Source organism: Aethalodelphis obliquidens, unplaced genomic scaffold, assembly GCF_003676395.1.
Source record: "Aethalodelphis obliquidens isolate GAN/ISIS:26980383/991018 unplaced genomic scaffold, ASM367639v1 scaffold46, whole genome shotgun sequence".
In the NCBI taxonomy this organism is placed as follows: domain Eukaryota; kingdom Metazoa; phylum Chordata; class Mammalia; order Artiodactyla; family Delphinidae; genus Aethalodelphis; species Aethalodelphis obliquidens.
In genome coordinates, this window is record NW_020837990.1 from 15,771,306 (window position 1) to 15,791,341 (window position 20,036).

The following is a 20,036-nucleotide window of genomic DNA, read 5'->3' on the forward strand; positions in this document are numbered from 1 at the left end:
TTTCTCTGTAGAAACAAAGACTGCTTTACAAACTGCTTTCAATAGGGTACTTTACCAGAATATTCACTTCTTTATCAGTTATTTTTAATTGGTAGATGTTTAACTAGTCAGATATTTTGTTTTCATACTTCTGTTGAATCATGCCTGACAGTATTATAAATTAGGTTAGCTTTTAAAGTCTTAGAGCATCATCACATTGTGTTGTTTTAGATGATACATTTGATAAAAGCGTATAAACTTTTTGTTTGACCTTGGCAGGTACCATTACTCTCTAATGAAATAAATGGTAGTGTACCCCCCAAAATAAAAAAGCAATGCTAACTGCAACCACACCTCTTTTCTCACTCAAGAAAGCATGTCACAGAATTCAAGCAGAAAAAGCTTTCGACAAAATGCAATACCCATTTAGGATAAAAACTCTCCAGAGGGAGAGGGAACCTACCTCAACATAATAAAGGGCATATATGACAAACCCACAGCAAACATCTTTCTCAATGGTGAAAAACTGAAAGCATTTCCTTTAAGATCAGGAACAAGACAAGGATATCCACTCTCACCACTCTTATTCAACACAGTACTGGAAGTTCTAGCCACGGCAATCAGAGAGGAAAAAGAAATAAAAGGAATCCAAATTGGAAAAGAAAAAGTAAAACTGTCACTGTTTGCAGATGACATGACACTACTATACACAGAAAACTCTAAAGATGCTATCAGAAAATTACTAGAGCTAATCAATGAATTTGTTAAAGTTGCAGGGTACAAAATTAATACACAGAAATCTCTTGCATTCCTACACACTAACAACAAAAGATCAGAAAGAAAAATCAAGGAAACAATCCCATTTACCATCGCATCAAAAAGAACAAAACACCTAGGAATAAATCTACCTAAGGAGGCAAAAGACCTGTACTCAGAAAACTATAAGACACTGATGAAAGAAATCAAAGATGACACAAACAGATGGAGAGATATACCATTCTCTTGGATTGGAAGAATCAATATTGTCAAAATGACTATACTACCAAAAGCAATCTACAGATTCAGTGCAATCTCTATCAAATTACCAACGGCATTTTTCACAGATTTAGAACAAAGAATTTTACGATTTGTATGGAAACACAAAAGGCCACAAATAGCCAAAGCAATCTTGAGAATGAAAAACAGAGCTGGAGAAATCAGGCTCCCTGAGTTCAGATGAAACTACAAAGCTACAGTAATCAAAATAGCATGGTACTGGCACAAAAACAGGAATAGAGATCACTGGAACAGGATAGAAAGTCCAGAGATAAACCCACACACCTATGGTAACCTAATCTATGACAAGGGAGGCAAGAATATACAATGGAGAAGACAGTCTCTTCAATAAGTGGTGCTGGGAAAACTGGACAGCTACATGTAAAAGAATGAAATTAAAACACTCTCTAACACCATAGACAAAAATGAGCTCAAAATGGATTAAAGACCTAAATGTTAAGGCCAGATACTATAAAACTCTTAGAGGAAAACACAGGCAGAACACTCTCTGACATAAATCACAGCAAGATCTTTTTTGATCCACTTCTTAGAGCAATGAAAATAAAAACAAAAATAAACAAATGGGACCTAATTAAACTTTTAGCTTTTGCACAGCAAAAGAAACCATAAACAAATGAAAAGACAACCCACAGAATGGGAGAAAATATTTGCAAATGAAGCAACAGACAAGGGATTATGCTCCAAAATATACAAATAGGCCATACAGCTCAATATCAAAAAAACAAACAACTCAATCAAAACAAATGAGCAAAATATCAAAATAGACATTTCTCCAAAGAAGACATACAGATGGCCAAAAAGCATATGAAAAGATGCTTAACATCACTAATTATCAGAGAAATGCAAATTAAAACTACAATGAGGTATCACTTCACAACAGTCAGAATGGCCATCATCAAAAAATGTACAAACAATAAGTGCTGGAGAGGGTGTGGAGAAAAGGGAACCCTCTTACACTACTGGTGGGAATGTAAATTGGTACAACCACTATGGAGAACAGTACGGAGATTCCTTAAAAAACTAAAAATAGAGCTACCATATGATTCTGCAATCCCACTCTTGGGCATATATCCAGAGAAAACCATAATCTGAAACAATTCATGCACCCCAATGTTCACTGCAGCATTATTTACAATAGCCAGGACATGGAAGCAACCTAAATTTCCATCAACAGAGGAATGGATAAAAAAAGATGTCGTACATATATACAATGGAATATTACTCTCAGCCATAAAAAAGAACGAAATAATGCCATTTGTAGTAGCAACATGGATGGACCTAGAGATTGTCATATTGAGTGAAGTCAGTCAGAGAAAGACAAATAACATATATCACTTATATGTGGAACCTAATAATATGGTACAAATGGTCTTATTTACAAAACAGAAATACAGTCACAGACGTAGAAAACAAACTTATGGTTACCAGGGTAGACAGTGAGGGGGGCATAAACTGGGAGACTGTGATTAACATACACACACTACTATATATAAAATAGATAACTAGTAAGGACCTACTGTATAGCACAGGGAAAAAGAGCGGATATATGTATATGTATAACTGATTCACTTTGCTCTACAGCAGAAACTAACACAGCATCCAATATGTAGCTACCCCGCAGCTGAAACCTACTGCATAAAGTTCTGGCTAAATAAAGACACCCTGTTGGATGGATTCACAACAGCTGAGTATAGGTGACGCTGCATGAAGATGATGTGCGGTACAAAGCACTCTTTTTATATACAGGCCATGAACATTCACACAAAAGAGAAATGGAATGAGACCATCAAAGAAAATTATTATGAGAAAGCACAAATGAAAAAAACAAAGTTAGAAAGGGAATAAGTCAGACTAATTAATCTTCTTACCTCACACATTGGCTTTAATAACTGAAGAACTTCACTTTTTGTGCCTCCACTATTCAAAAAAGCACAAGTCAGTGTCTTTAACCAAATGTCATGATTTTCACTTTGAGGAATCCACAGGCTTGTATCATCCAAGCCTTCTAAAGGATTTTCTTTGTCAAGTCTAGGTACTTCTAAAAACTAGAAAAAAGTGATGAGAAAACGTAAATAAGGTAACCAGAAATACATTTTACCTTTCCTATGCCAAACAAATATCTAGGAATAAACAAATCTGTTTCCAAATAAAACTAAATATGCTTAAAACTAAATCTTGAGGCATCAGTTACCTTTTAAAATTAAAATACATTTATGTTTATGAGAGGCAGAGTCATCTGGTGAAAAATTACTGATCTAAACACCAGGAAACTTAACTTCTACTCTTAGCTCACTAGCGGTATGTTAAATAAATCACAGATTCTCTGCCTCATCCGTCTCATGTATGAATCCAGTCCAAATCTACCAAATCTACCAAATCTACCAGAGTTGATTTTGGAATGAAATGAAATTTTAATGTTAAAACTACAGTGTTGGGCTTCCCTGGTGGTGCAGTGGTTGAGAGTCCGCCTGCCGATGCAGGGGACACGGGTTCGTGCCCCGGTCCGGGAAGATCCCACATGCTGCGGAACGGCTGGGCCCATGAGCCCTGGCCGCTGAGCCTGCACGTCCAGAGCCTGTGCTCCGCAACGGGAGAGGCCACAACAGTGAGAGGCCCGCGTACCACAAAAAAAAAAAAAAAAAAAAAAAAAAAAAAAAAACTACAGTGTTTTACAGGTTATACTATTAGTTTTATTAATAGCTTATATTGTCAATAATTTCACTGAGACCAAAATTATATTACGATACATTAAAAGTATCATTTCAACGATGGGTGTAAGCCCTGAAGTTAAATTGGTGAAAACTTAACAGCATATTTCTCAGTTGCTTTATGAAAAGAAAATATTAAACAAAATAAAGGAGAAGTAAGAGTTCTTAAGTATCTTTCATAGAGTACCTTTAGTGGAACCTTGTTATGATATCAACATGGAAAAGGGAGAAATCTATAGGCCATCTTAAATTTCACTAGAGGGTTGTGATACTTTAACTTGCTATGGAAATAAACACTTGCTTGTTGATCACAATATCTATAAACGGCTTTCATGGGATCAAAGTAAGGGTTTTCCACTCCTAAAGAAAAGAAGCCTGTCATTAAGAACTCCTCCTACCAGGGAATATGGGGACATGTGTATGCATATGGCTGATTCGCTTTGTTGTGCAACAGAAACTAACACAGTATTGTGAAGCAATTATACTCCAATAAAGATCTATTAAAAATAAATAAATAAAAAAGAACTCCTCCTATCCCCCCAAATCAACCATTATTTCTTTAAGCTACCTATCTCAGCTTTTCCACACTGCCATAACTAAAAATACAAATCCCTTCGATTCAAAAAGCACAGCTAGAATTATTTCCAAGAAAGGTTAAATGTTAGTGTAAGTAAGCAATATGATATTCATATCCCACAGCAAATAGAACTGTTCTAGATATAGTGGATATTCAATAAACATTCATTATTTGAGAGACCTTTTTCCTTGATGTTCGAAAAGGCTGTAGATAGATCAGCATGGGATCACTTGTCATCTTATAAATCTCCCAGAAACTATGTCCAGTTTTTGTGGCTAAAATGCTTTTCAAACAGGTAACAGCTGCTGATCGCACTTTGACACTGAAAAATACATATAATTCAAATGCCACAAAGTATATCAACTATTAATCTTGATGAATGTTAAGCAACTCCCAATGAAAAAAATTAAAATCTAAAATTTTAAATTTATATTAGGAAATGTTTACGTTTATTAGGAAATTTTACATCTATAAAATTCTATAACATCAAAGCAAAAATTACCAAAGGATTTTTAATATTCCTAGAGTAAACATGAGTTACTACTCACTGTAACAGCAATTCCCTTCATTCAATATAATAAAGTTTATATTATGACTACTATAAATTAAAAACTCATAAAAACAAATACTTCAGAATAACATTGACTAATAAGAATGAGTAATAAGAATGACAAAATACTAATTCACCCAAGAAAAAAATATTTTGATACCATTTTCTCTAAGAGGTACAAATAATTTGGGGTAACACAGAATGGAATTTCCCTACAAATGATAAAATTATTGTCTAGGACAATTTTAAACAAACAGTAAGTATGTACTTATTCTGACCAGAAGCTAGTTGAAATCATTAGGTAAGGCATCTAAAACCTCTAATAAAAAATTGAACGTCCTTCTCTTTTGCAAAAAATTAAGTAAAGGAGGGCTGCAATGCAAGAGTACTGAAAATATGACAACTGACAAAAAATGTTATAAAGCCTGATACTATAAATGATGATGAGCTGTCAAGTAAAGGCTTAATTCTATGTCTCAATTTAAGACATAGAAGCATAAACCCTAAACTTGGATTCATCTCTCATTCCTCTTTCTTTCCTTCCCTCCTCCACATCCAATTCATCAGCACGTCCTGCTGCCTCTATGTTAAAAACATACCCTAGTTCTATCCGTGTCCCATCTCATCTCCATTACCGCCACCCTTATCCAAGTCACCATGATTTCTCCTCTGGACTACTGCAATAGTTTCATAATCAGCTTTCTGTTTCCACTTTTGCCCTATCACAAGCCATTTGCCATATATGTCAGAGTCAAAATGTAAGTTGCATCATGGCACTATTCTGCTTAAAACTCCATGGCTTCACTATATATTTCAAATAAAATCCAAATTTTTTAATCAGAATTAGTCCTACCTTTCTAATTTCATTTCATACCATCTTCTTCCATACCAGGCTTTTTCTGATCCTCAAACACATGAAGCTTATTTCCATTCTAGCTATTCCCTGTATGCAATATTTTATCCCTAATCAACTTCTAGCTGATTCCTGGTCACTCAGATCAGCTAGATGACACTTCCTCAGAGAAGTCTTCCATGATTCTGGGAATTCCTTGGTCAACATTCCCTTTGTATACCTGAGGCCCCTCAAACATGTAATGATTTTCTTCCTCTTACAAAAAAGACATGAAAAACAAATTGTACCTATCCCTGTGGTTCTCAAGTTTAAGTCACACTAATATTTCTGTGCACCTTCTTCAGAAAAACCAATTGCAAATTACTGTGTAACAAATGAAACACTGCTTGCAAATTTTCTGTGGAAAATCTCTTCAAAAGCTGTGCTAGATATAATTTGAAATACATTTTTAAAAATGAGATAGATTAATAAATGGATAGGAAGATGGCTAAATGTGATAAAGCAAGGATAATAATAGAATCTAGGAAGACTCTAGGTGGTGAGTATATGGGTATTTACTGTAAAATTCTTTCAATTTTGCTGTAGGCTTGAAAATTTTTATAATAAAAAGTTGGGAAGGAAATCATACCAGCCTTTTTACTGTAACAACAACAACAAAAGAGTGAAAGATACGTGTAAATTAAATCAACAATTAAAACAGAGCAGGTAGACATTATTGCCAATCATTTATTCCCCAAGAGAAGTGGGGGGTGTTATAGGGAAACGGATGCAAAATACCTATTTACTTAAAACGATGCCCAATTGTGGGCAAAAATCCTTTGAACCCAATCTCCAAAAATGGTGGTGACAAGGTGCTCAAATATATCAAAATAAATACATCTGGCCCTTGAACAACGAGGATTTGAACTGTACAGGTCCACTTATACATGGATTTTTTTCAACAGTAAATACTACAGTACTACACAATCTGCAGTTGGTTGACTCCTCGGATGAAGAACCACAGATAGGGAGGGCCAACTATAATTATACATGAATTTTCCACTGAGCAAAGGGTCAAGCATCCCAACCCCCACATTGTTCAAGGATCTGTAAATAATAAATAGATAACTGCAAATAAATAGATAAATGGGGAGTGGAAGACGGAGAAAAAGTAATCTCATAATCAGCAAGCTGAAATTATACTATCTGTTGCAATTTTGTTTTGCATTTTATGTATTAATGGGCAAAAGAAAGCCCTGTCTGATTAGCTTAAGACTTTTGGAATTAAAAAATTTCTGCTCTATGACTTAATTTAAAAGGATCAAAATGTCTAGCCAGGAGGAGAGTGGCACCTTTGATTCTGACAAGTGCACAAAATAACCCCATTTACATTCCCCTATCTTAATGTTTTCTGTGGAACCACTTGGTAGTTTTCATATTGTTTGTCTAGTCTACTCTCACTAAAATTTAACATGGATCTTGTCTGGTATATCTATCACTATACCAAGTTACCTGGCATATAGCAGTAGGGTTTTAGTAATTATGTGAATTAATAAAAATACAATGATATTCATTAAATATTTAAGACTGAAAGTATGGCAACTAAAAGGAGAATGCTTTAGTTATTGGAAATGCTAATTCATATGAGGTATCAATCTTGAATGTCAGATTAAGTGCTATCAGGTACAAGGTATCATTAAATACTCACCAATCTTCTACCAGTGTATTATTCAGGTAGGTCAGCATTATGAAGGTCCACCGAAGTTCTTTATCTTCAAATAACTCAAGGGCCTTGGTATAAGATGTATCTTTACTATATTGTATAGCTATTGTAGAGAAATCTATAGGACCCACTTCTCCCAAGCAGCTTCCAACAGCCTCTATATATAGAAATTCCATTTCAGTAAAGTTATAGCTAAGAGATCATACATAAAACAGAATTTTCTAATTTCAAAAATATGTTTTGTCATCCGTTAAGATTTAAGTGTTTTCTCAAAGATGTTGAATAGATTAAAGAAGCTACAAAATACTGTATCATTTCCTTTACATATCATCCATGTCGGCAATATTTTCCCCTATAAAATCATATCCAAGAGATAGATTAACTAGTAGAATGTAGTTTTTAAGGAAAGTCTAAATATAGCAGCTGTATGCGAGTATCAATTTTCTGGGGGGTATTACATAAAGACCACAAATCTTAAATACTCAGATCAGTGAAAATTCACACACACACACATACACATACATGCAGGAAAACACAATTTCTTTCCCACCTGTATTATCACTACCCAGATGAAGATAGATGTTTTCAAGATGCCAGAGGGCCCCCTCATGTTCTTTCCCAGTCATGATGGAATTTAATAAAACATGTTAAAAAATTATTTGATAGTCCTCCTTTCAAAAGGTGGAGCCTAATTCTTCCCTTGAGTGTGGGCTGTACTTAGTGTCTTACTTCTAAAAAACAGAATGTGCACAAGTCTTTCACCTCCTTAACTAAAATTATCCCAGGTATTTAATTCTCTTAGATGCTATTATAAATGGAATTGTAAATGGAATGGAATTTCCTTCTTAGATTGTTCATTGCTGGTGTACAGAAACACAAATGAATTTTGTGTGTTGATCTTGTATCCTGCAACTTGGCTGAATTCATTTATTACCTCTCTTATAGTAACTTTCCTATAGATTTTCTGGGACTTTCTATATATATATATATACAGGAATGTCATCTGTGAATAGAGATAGTTTTTACTTCTTTGCTTTCCAGTTTTTGTTCAATTGCTCTGGCTATAACTTCCAGTACAATGGTGAATAGCAGTGGGCAACTTTGGTTCATTACTGATCTGAGGAAGATATTCAGTCTTTCACCATTAAATATGACATTAGCTGTGGGTACTAATCACTAAGATTTTATGCTATGTAGGAAAGCCACTTAGGCCTCCTGTAGCAAGTGACATTTGTCCCCAGAAGCAGTGCTACTATGGACAAAGGGTAAATTCCTTGGTCAAAGGAAAGTTCTAGAGTACTGATAAGGTTCTGTTTCTTGGTCTGGGTGCTAGATGCACAGGTGTGTTCTCTTTGCAAAAAATTCTTCAAGTTATATACTTGTGACTTTTCTATATGTAAGATATATTTCTATAAAAAATTTACAAGAAAAGAAGTACCCTAGACACTAGACCTCCACTGAGAAGTTAAGGAAGACTCTGTTGAAAGACAGTAGAATCTGTGAAGCATCTCTTACTTCTCCCACTTTTCTTTTTTTTTTTTTTTTTTTTTTGCGGTACGCGGGCCTCTCCCTGCTGTGGCCTCTCCCGTTGCGGAGCACAGGCTCCGGACGTGCAGGCTTAGCGGCCATGGCTCATGGGCCCAGCCGTTCCGCGGCATGTGGGATCTTCCCGGACCGGGGCACGAACCCATGTCCCCTGCATCAGCAGGTGGACTCCCAACCACTACGCCACCAGGGAAGCCCCCCACTTTTCTTATTTGAAGCAATTATTTCATGACAACTTCAAGCTGACTTTAATCATGTGATGTTTTCCATCCTGTGATCACCAAATATAAAACACCTATACCAGGTATGATGCTGGCTATTTATCTTACATTAGGTTACCCCCAAATGGTGGCAGAAAAGGACTTGAATATGGTTTTAATATCTGAGCTTAATATAGCCCTCCAAGTCCTCATTCTTTCTGTTATATAAAAAAGATATTAAGTACCAGTCAGTTATATCTATAAAATGTATCAGAAGTCAATTTATTTGCAACTTAATGCTACAAATAGGTTTTTCTGACTTTCCTAAATATTCACAAGGCATTTTCAAATTAGTAGTTATGCACATGTGTTAATCACTAACTTTTTACTTTATATGAATGTCTAAGGGAGGAAAATATGAAAGGAGGGCTGCTTAGGGAGACTTGAACTAAACAGAAATATAAAAAGCCTCTCACATTTCCCCAATATTCCAAGTAACAAACTTTTACTGATTTTTAAAATGCTATGAAGATGACCATCCAAACAAAAAAACTCATATTCACTCAGCCAAACAGTTTACCTAAAACTTCTCTTTCACCAGTGTGGTTTACTGCCATCTTGGATAACTGCAACAAGCTGACAACTAGCTTCACCATTACGCCATCTGGAGGGTTATCTAGAAGCAGTTTTGAAAATATTAGTTTAAGCCACAGTGAAGACAACACTTTTCTTTATACTATGCTCACGTATTAAATTGTGTGACTAGAAAACTTTTACAAAGTTTTTAAAAAAGATTTTCAATTGTGAGCATTTCAAAAATATGAGGTGAATGAATGTATCTGAACTTTCTTCTCAAAGAGAATCATGTAAAAATGATCAGCAATATTTGGCAGACAGAGAGAGAAAAATATCTTACGTTGTGCAGAGAAATCAATACCTTAGCCAAATCACAGTTAGAAACACATAATCATTCAACATTAAACTAGAAGGAACCTTGGGAGTATGCCTGGTTTTTTAGCCTCTTGCATATAGAATAGACCAGCACTGTCCAACAGAACTTTCTGCAATGATGAAAATGGTCTATAATCTGTGCTGTCCAAAGACAGCCACGAGCCACATGTTACTACAGAGAATTTGACATGTGCTAATACAACAAAGAAATTTAACTTTATATTTTATTGAATTTTAATTCATTTAAATTTAAATAGCTATAAACATCTATTGGCTATATTGGTCTGGATCAATAAAATACCCAAACACACAAGAACAGGAGATAGAAAGAGGGGTTCATGTATATATATATATATATATATATATATATACACACACACCTATCTCAAGAACAAATATACTAGAAACTCAGATTTTGGATGGTCGAAACAAAATTAATTTTTAAAAGTACTGAGGATAAAAATATCACAATAGAAACATGAAGTCAATGAGCTCAGGAAGACGAAAATCAAAACATAAGCAGAAAGTTTCCACCAAGTGCAGTACTATAATAATCTAAACTCAAATCAAATCAAAATAAAATGGATTTTTAAGTAAAAAAACCAAAAACCTAGAAACACATATAAATATGTGTATATATACAAAACACACACATATATACATATATACATACACACAAAACACATACATGGCTAAGATGTTTAAAATAAAATGAAAAATAACATTTCTTTTATTTAAATAAATTGGGGTAGTAGGCAGAGACAAATTACCTTGCATGCCTGCTCTAAGGAATTCAAATTTTTCTTTTAGGCAGTAGCAAATTGTTAACATTTTTTAAGCAGTGAAATAACATGATTTGGACTTAGAGAAATCATTCTGGCAGAGGTGCAGAGAACGGATAAAATGTGAGTAGTTCAAGGTGAGGAGACCACTTAGGAAGTCTTTCATAACTAAATGAGAACTGATGGGGGTCTGAAATGAACTAAATCTGTGGCAACTAAACCAAGAGCAAGAATTTATAAAAGATTCTTTCAAAAAGAAATGGGTACAAATAACCCAAGTCATTAAAATTAGTACCCTGAGATGCTCTCATAAGATCCATCATCTGATCTTTATGTTGCTCTAGTTGTCTTCGAAGATCCTTCAATCCTTCAAGCCTTGTCAATGGAAGTGCATCATAAACATTTACTGAGAGAAAATGGTTAATTTCCTAAAAGAGAAAATCAGCTAAAAATGTAACTTGCTTTTGACATGTATTGGTTGAGTCTGTAAAATAAAACTCAAAAATTTTTTTAAATTAGTGCCTTCTACAGATACTGATTCATAATACTGTTACTACCAAACAAGGTAGAAATAAATTACTTATTTCACTTCAAATCCTACAATGTTTCTTTTTTTTTCCCTACAATGTTTTAAACATTTAAATTGCAATAGACTCTCTCATGATACAGTATTTAGAGTTTAAGATTGTTATAGCATACTCAGAGGGAAAAGCTTAAATTTCTATTTATTTAGTATTGCAACTCTAGTTTTATCTTAATATATTTAACCACATTTTCATACTGATTATAGTCAAATGTAGAGTATAATTTTAAAATTATAATAAGATTTATAAAGAAAAATCTATCTGAACATAGTTTTGAAGTTTATAAAGGTTAAAACAAGATTAAAACTTGAAAAACTCTTCAGAAAGTTACATATCTTTTCTAATTCAAACATTATATTGTCCGACAGAGGGTCAGATGGTAATTTTGAGATATTAATGAATCTTATGTGTATGAAAATCAAGCATATTTTATATCATATTTCTTCAATACTTAAATTCAGATCTTTTTCAAGAAATTTTGAATTTACACTTTTACTGCAATGCAAGAGTATATATTAAGATTCAGTTTTTTATCTGCTAAGAGGACAGATTTCATGTTATGTTTTCTTTAATCACAATTTTTAAAAAAGACTGGTTTACTTTCAGAGCATTAGAGGTACAACCTCTCTAATACAAAATAGCAATATTATGGAATAATTATTACCTCCAAAAGTGAAAAGGGTCCTCTACTGTATTTGATTTTCTGCTGAGTAATACGCAAATCTCTAAAGACAACATGGTCAGGAAAAGGATCTAAAAGTTTAATCGTGATATAGAGATTTTCATTATCCTTGTTATCAATCACTAAGTATTTCAACAAGTCCAATACCTAAACATAATTAAAAAAGAAAAAATCATGAGGAGAAATGGATTAATTATATTTTAAAGTAAAACAAGCAAAGCCATTGTAATAAATGATAAAAACTCTACTTGTTCAGATAAAATCACTTCTAAGGCACCCAGCTACTACCGTTTCTGTGCTTTCAAATAATTCAACAAATATGTAAGGCCTTTATTACAGGATGGACACTGAGGTATACAGTTGTCAATACTACTGAAACATTTTATATAAGTAATACCTCACACACCATCATAGTGGAGTGAACTACATCCTTAGTTTTGACTACCTCTACACTTCAGCATAAGTAAGAGATAGAAATCAGGTTATTTATTAGATCAAAATTACTAGGTGCTCTGTAATTAAATGATTACAAGGATTAATTCACTGAGAATGTTTTCCCCACCATTTTTCAAAGAATATTTCCACTAAAATTACTGATTACACCAAGTAAACATAAAACACTCAGCTCCTTCCAACAATACTTTATCAGTGTATTTCAAATATCATTTTGAATATGATTTGGGAAATTACCTGTTCCTGAACCTCCATCTGATCATCCACAAGGGGTATAAGTGTACCAACAATAACATGGAGATGACTTTCTAAAGCATCCTTACAGTAAGTTACTGCTGTGTGGCAAACCCGGCTTAACAGGTCACAACAAAGGGAGAAGCTACGTAATGACACATCCATGAAATGAGAAGGCCTAACACAGGGGAAAAAAACAGTAAGTTCTAGGACACTACTTTGACATAAACTCATTCAAAAGTCACTTTTATTCAACAGCTCTAATTCTGATGTGGCTTGACATAAAAGTCACTTTCACATCTAAGTCCTTAGTAGTTTAAAACCCAAAAAGAGAAGTGACATCAGCAAAATGACACAGTAGGAAGCTCCAAGCTCCCCTGACAGAAACACTGAAAAACAAGCAAACTGTAAGAGCTTTGTTAGAATTCTGTAAAACAGTCAAAAGTTTACAGCAATCAAGCAATCGTTGATATCAAGAAAAAGGAAACTTAAAAACTAGGAAAGCTTTGTGGTGATTTTACTTGCCCTTGCCCCATGACGCCCCCAGCCTGGCAATAGTCATGAAAATTGCAGTCCCCATTTCCAATGTGGGATCCTGGTCCTTAGTTCTGAAGGGAGCAGAGCATATTTTATTCACAAATGATAGTGTATATCTATTCTTAACCTGTCTGGGAGCTACCTGAAGGACTAATGTAAGGTGCTTGGCTCTTGTTTTTCCTAACTTGGGTCTCCTACAGGCTGGAAAAGCTGAGGGCACTGCTTGAAAACACTGCTTGTTAAGGCTAACCAACAACCCACAGCTGCCTGGGATAACAGATTGCCTAATGCCTAGGATGAAAAGCTAGAGAGAGAGTTTCCTTGTAAAGTTAGAACACTCACAATCACTCACATTGAGCTTCCCTGGTGGAGCAGTGGTTAAGAATCCACCTGCCAATGCAGAGGACATGGGTTCGAGCCCTGGTCTGGGAAGATCCCACATGCCACGGAGCAACTAAGCCTGTGTGCCACAACTACTGAGCCTGCACTCTAGAGCCCACAAGCCACAATTACTGAGCCCACGTGCCACAACTACCGAAGCCCAAGTACCTAGAGCCTGTGCTCCACAAGAGAAGGCACCCCAATGAGAAGCCCATGCACCGCAACGAAGAGTAGCCCCTGCTCGCCGCAACTAGAGAAAGCCCACATGCAGCAACGAAGACCCAACACAGCCAAAAATAAATTAAAAAAAAAATTTACTCACATTTTCAGAGAATTTATAAAGTCACACACCTGCCCAGGGTAAGGTGCTTGCTCAAAAACTACCTAAGAAGACCATAATCTTTCACTTTGGGCTTAACCTTAGGCTCAGTGCAAGCCGAGCTAAATGCTGAAGGAGAGTCTTAACACAGAGCCAATCTGCAAAGACTAGGAAAGCTTTCTCTCTCTCTTTCTCTCTCTTTGGCTCTTGGTATTCAAGGAAATCTCTGTCAAAACGCTACCTGAACGCAAGTTAAGCAACAGTCTTCAGTGACTACAATGGCAAGGAATACGCTCTCTAGAAAAACAGTTGAGTAAATTCATGAAACAAATGTACCACTACAGCCTTCAACAATTCAAAAAAAAAAAAAGTCAAACCTTGGGGAAGGGGAAAATCTGATTTCCACAGGTAATATATCATAATAGTAAAATGTCCAGTTTCAACAAAAAAATCACAAGGCATTCAAAGAAATAGGAAAGTATGGACCCTTCAAAGGAATAAAATACATTGACTAAAACAGTTCCCAAGGAAGGTCAGACTGGAATTATTAGACAAAGACATTGTCAAACAACTGTCTTAAACATGCTAAAAGAGCTTAAAGACAAATGAAAATGAAGATACAGCATACCAAAACTAATGGGATTCAGCAAGGGCAGTGCTGAGAGGAAACTATGTTACAGTAAACAGCTACATTAAAAAAGAAGAAAGACTTGAAGAACACTACAAACACTTAAGAATTAACACCTCAAACTCTTCCAGAAAAGGGAACAGGAGGGAATACTTCCTAACTCATTTTATGAGGCCAGCATTTCTCTGATACAAAAGTATGATAAAGACACCACAGGAAAATTATAGTCTCTAATACTCTGATGAATATATATATATACATATACATATATATATATATATATATATATATATATGCAAAACTCCTCAACAAAATACCAGCAAACTGAATCTAACAGTGCATTAAAAGGATACACATCAGGGCAGGAGTCAAGATGGCGGTGTGGGAGACGCGGAGTTAGTGTCTCCCAACAACTAGGGTGCCTGCTGGCTGCTGCTGGGGGACTCTGAACCCCAAGGAGACAAGAGGAACCCCAGAGTGAACCGGCAGAACATAGGGGGACCGAGGTGGGGAGGAGAAGCAGAGGCCAGACAAGATCGGTGCCCCTGAGGCTGGGGAGATCAGGAGAGGCAGGTGGGAGGGACTCTCTGGGAAGAGCAAGCGAGGAGCATAGGGCAACTGCCTGGCCCACTCGGGCCGGGGAGCCTGCTGAGCTCCCAAGCTGGTTTCCCCCCTCCAAAGCCCAACCAGGCCACGTGCGTCCTGGGGGCATAGGAGGGAGGCCAGGGAGATCAGGAGTGGCAGGTGGGAGGGGCCCTTGGGGAGGAGAGGGAGAGGAGTGGTGGGCAATGGCCTCACTCGGGCACTGGGAGGCTCCTAAGCTTCCAGGCCAGTCCCCTGCCCTACAAGGCCCCCCTTCACACCCCTGCCCGGCTGCATTGGTCCTCCGGGCATAGGAGGGACGCCGGGGAGATCAGGAGACAGAGGCGGTAGGGGCCCTCCCAGACCCCAGACCAGAGGAGCAGGAGAGGAGAGGAGGGTGTTTGACCCGCCCACTCAAGCCCAGGAAGCCTGCTGGGCTCCCAGATAATCCCCTGCCGTCTGAGACAAGGGGTGGGGGGCACACCTGGGGCCCTTCAGTTCCTTGAGCCTAAGCCCCACCCCCCACAGCCCCCAGGGCTTTTTCCAGTGCTGTGGGTCCTGAGCATTGGCCCTGCCCACCACCCAAACCTCCCCCTTGCTTAGGGCCCACTCTCCACAGCCAATGCCTTCCCCCTCCCGCCCTCCGCCTTTTTTTTTTTTTTCCTGCCATACGCGGGCCTCTCACTGTTGTGGCCTCTCCCGTTGCGGAGCAACAGGCTCCAGACGCGCAGGCTCAGCGGCCATGGCTCACGGGCAGAGCCGCTCAGCGGCATGTGGGATCTTCCCGGACCAGGGCATGAACCTGTGTCCCCTGCATTGGCAGGCGGACTCTCAACCACTGCACCACCAGGGAAGCCCCACCTTTTTTTTTTTTCTCCTTTTCCCTCCTCCTCTTTTTTACTATGGTGGTACTGATGTACCTTCTGGTGGTTGATTCATCTATATTTTTATTTTTACATTCTTTCTAACATATCTGTTAGTTTCCTAGTATAATTTTATTTTTTACTTTGTTATTGCTCTTTCTTTTTTCTTCCTGTCACCCCACGGGGCTTGTGGGATCTTGACTGGCGAGCCCGGGGTTGGGTGGAAGCTCCTGCGGTGGGGTTCCAAGTCTGAAACACTGGACTAACAGAGAACCTCAGACCCCAGGGAATATTCATTGGAGTGAGGTCTCACAGAGCTCCTCATCTCAGCACCAAGACCCAGCTCTACCCAATAGCCTACAAACTCAAGTGTTACAAGCCTCAGGCCAAACAACCAATAAACCAGGAACACAGTCCTACTCATAAAAAAAAAAAAAAATTAGATGGCAAAAAAATACGTCACAGATGAAGGAACAAAGTAAAAACCTACAAGACCAAATAAATGAAGAGGAAATAGGCAATCTACCTGAAAAAGAATTCAGAGTAATGATAGCAAAGATGATCCAGAATCTCGGAAACAGAATGGAAGCACAGAATGAGAAAATACAAGAAATGTTTAACAAAGATCTAGAAGAACTAAAGAACAAACAAACAGAGATGAACAACACAATAACTAAAATGAAAAATATACTAGAAGGAATCAGTAGCAGAATAACAGAGGCAGAAGAACGAATAAGTGAGCTGGAAGACAAAATGGTGGAAATAACTGCCAAGGAGCAGAATAAAGAAAAAGGAATGAAAAGAATTGAAGACAATCTCAAAGACCTCTGGGATAACAATAAACACACCAACATTAGAATTATAAGGGTCCCAGAAAAGAAAAGAAAAAAAAGGGTCTGAGAAAATATTTGAAGAGATCATAGTTGAAAACCTCCATAACATGGGAAAGTAAAGTCACCCAAGTCCAGGAAGCACAGAGAGTCCCATGCAGGATAACCCTTAGGAGAAACACACCAACACATATATTAATCAAACTAACAAAAATTAAATTCAAAGAAAAAATATTAAAAGCAGCGAGGGAAAAACAAAAAATAACATACCATAAGATTATCAGCTGATTTTTCAGCAGAAACTCTGCAGGCCAGAAGGGAGTGGCAGGATGTAATTAAAGTGATGAAAGAGAAAAACCTACAACAAAGATTACTCTACCCAGCAAGGACCTCATTCAGATTCAATGGAGAAGACAAAAGCTTTTCAGACAAGCAAAAGCTAAGAGAATTCAGCATCACCAAACCAGCTTTACAACAAATGCTAAAGAAACTTCTCTAAGCAGGAAACACAAGAGAAGAAAAAGACCCACAAAAGCAAACCCAAAACAATTAAGAAAATGGTAATAGGAACATACATATCGATAATAACCTTGAATGTAAATGGATTAAAGGCCCCAACCAAAAGACACAGACTGGCTGAATGGATATAAAAACCAGACCCATATATACGCTGTCTACAAGAGACCCACTTCAGACCTAGGGACCATACAGACTAAGAGTGAAGGGATGGAAAAAGATATTCCATGCAAATGGAAATCAAAAGAAAGCTGGAGTAGCAATACTCGGATCACATAAAATAAGACTTTAAAATAAAGACTGTTACAAGAGATAAGGAGGGACACTACATAATGATTAAAGGACAAATCCAAGAAGAAGATATAACAATTATAAACATTTATGCACTCAACATAGGAACACCTCTATACATAAGGCAAATGCTAACAACCATGAAAGGAAAAATTGACAGTAACACAATAATAGTAGGGGACTTTAACACCCCACTTATGCCAATGGACAGATCATCCAAACAGAAAATAAATAAGGAAACACAAGCTTTAAATGACACAATATACCAGACAGATCTACTTTATATTTACAGAATATTCCATCCAAAAGTGGCAGAATACACTTTCTTCTCAAGTGCACATGGAACATCCTCCAGGATACATCACATCTTGGGTCACAAGTCAAGCCTCGGAAAATTTAAGAAAACTGAAATCGTAACAGGCATCTTTTCTAACCACAACACTATGAGACTGGAAATCAATTACAGGAAAAAAGATGTAAAAAACAAAATACATGAAGGTTAAAAAGTGCACTACTAAATAACCAAGAGATCACTGAAGAAATCAAAGAAATAAATACACAGAAACAAACGACAATGAAAACACGACGACCCAAAACCTATGGGACGCAGCAAGAGCAGTTCTAAGAGGGAAGTTTATAGCAATTCAATCTCACCTCAAGAAACAAGAAAAATCTCAAATAAACTATCTAACCCTACACTTAAAACAACTAGAGAAAGAAGAACAAAGAAAACCCAAAGTCAGTAGAAGGAAAGAAATCATAAAGATCAGAGCAGAAACAAATGAAATGGAAACGAAAAAAACAACAGCAAAGATCAATAAAACTAAAAGCTGGTTCTTTGAGAAGATAAACAAAATTGATAAACCCTTAGCCAGACTCATCAGGAGAAAAAGGGAGAGGACACAAATCAATAAAATTAGAAGTGAAAAGGAGAAATCACAACTAACACTGCAGAAATACAAAGGATTATAAGAGACTACTACCAACAACTGTATGCCAATAAAATGGACAACCATGAAGAAATGGACAAAATCTTGGAAAGGTACAATTTGCCAAGACTGAACGAGAAAGAATTAGAAAATATAAACAGACCTGTCATGAGTAATGAAATTGAAACCATACTGTAAAATCTTCCAACAAACAAAAGTCCAGGACCATATGGCTTCAGAAGCAAATTCTATCAAACATTTAGAGAAGAGCTAACACCAATACTTCTCAAACTCTTCCAAAAAACTGCACAGGGAGAAACACTCCCAAACTCATTCTATGAAGCCACCATCACCCTGATACCAAAACCAGACAAAGATATCACAAAAAAAGAAAATTATAGACCAATACCATTGATGAACGTAGATGCAAAAATCCTGAACAAAATACTAGCAAACACAATCCAACAGCACATTAAAAGGATCATACACTATGATCAAGCGGGATTTATCCCAGGGATACAAGGATTCTTCTATATACACAAATCAATCAATGTGATACACTACATTAACAAATTAAGGAATAAAAGCCACGCGATTATCTCAATAGATGCAGAAAAAGCTTTTGACAAAATTCAACGCCCATTTATGATAAAAACTCTCCACAAAATGGGCATAGAGGGAACCAACCTCAACATAATAAAGGCTAAATATGGCAAACCTACAGCAAGCATCATACTCAATGTTGAAAAACTGAAAGCATTTCCACTAGGATCAGGAAGAAGACAAGGACGTCCACTCTCGCCACTCTTATTCAACATAGTTTTGGAAGTCCTAGCCACAGCAATCAGAGAAGAAAAAGAAATAAAAGGAATACAAATTGGAAAAGAAGAAGTAAAACTGTCACTATTTGCCGATGACATGATACTATACATAGAAAATCTTAAAGATGCCACCAGAAAATTACTAGGACTAATCAATGAATTTGGTAAGGTTGCACGATACAAAATTAATGCACAGAAATCTCTGGCATTCCTATACACTAACAACGAAAAATCAGAAAGAGAAATTAAGGAAACGCTCCCATTTACGACTGCAACAAAAAGAATAAAATACCTAGGAATAAACCTGCCTAAAGAGGCGAAAGACTTGTACTCAGAAAACTATAAAACACTGATGAAAGAAATCAAAGACGACATAAACAGATGGAGAAATATACCATGTTCTTGGACTGGAAGAATCAACATTGTGAAAATGACTACACTACCCAAAGCAATCTACAGATTCAACACAATCCCTATCAAACT

General features: G+C 36.7%; 1 protein-coding gene across 6 annotated transcripts in view; it reads right to left on the reverse strand.

The window, feature by feature from the left end:
- ATM (ATM serine/threonine kinase) overlaps positions 1–20,036 on the reverse strand; it is a 140,723-nt gene that overhangs the window by 57,782 nt on the left and 62,905 nt on the right. For all 6 annotated transcript variants that reach the window (XR_003427832.1, XR_003427833.1, XR_003427834.1 and 3 more), the window contains 7 exons: positions 12,860–13,034; positions 12,152–12,316; positions 11,199–11,331; positions 9,751–9,846; positions 7,411–7,582; positions 4,501–4,642; positions 2,904–3,080 (listed from right to left, as the gene is read on the reverse strand). Coding sequence is in view for 3 of the 6 variants with exons in the window: in XM_027082394.1 (XP_026938195.1) it covers positions 2,904–3,080; positions 4,501–4,642; positions 7,411–7,582; positions 9,751–9,846; positions 11,199–11,331; positions 12,152–12,316; positions 12,860–13,034 (1,060 nt within the window). In the remaining 3 variants the exon portion in view is untranslated. The remainder of the gene's footprint in view (positions 1–2,903; positions 3,081–4,500; positions 4,643–7,410; positions 7,583–9,750; positions 9,847–11,198; positions 11,332–12,151; positions 12,317–12,859; positions 13,035–20,036) is intronic.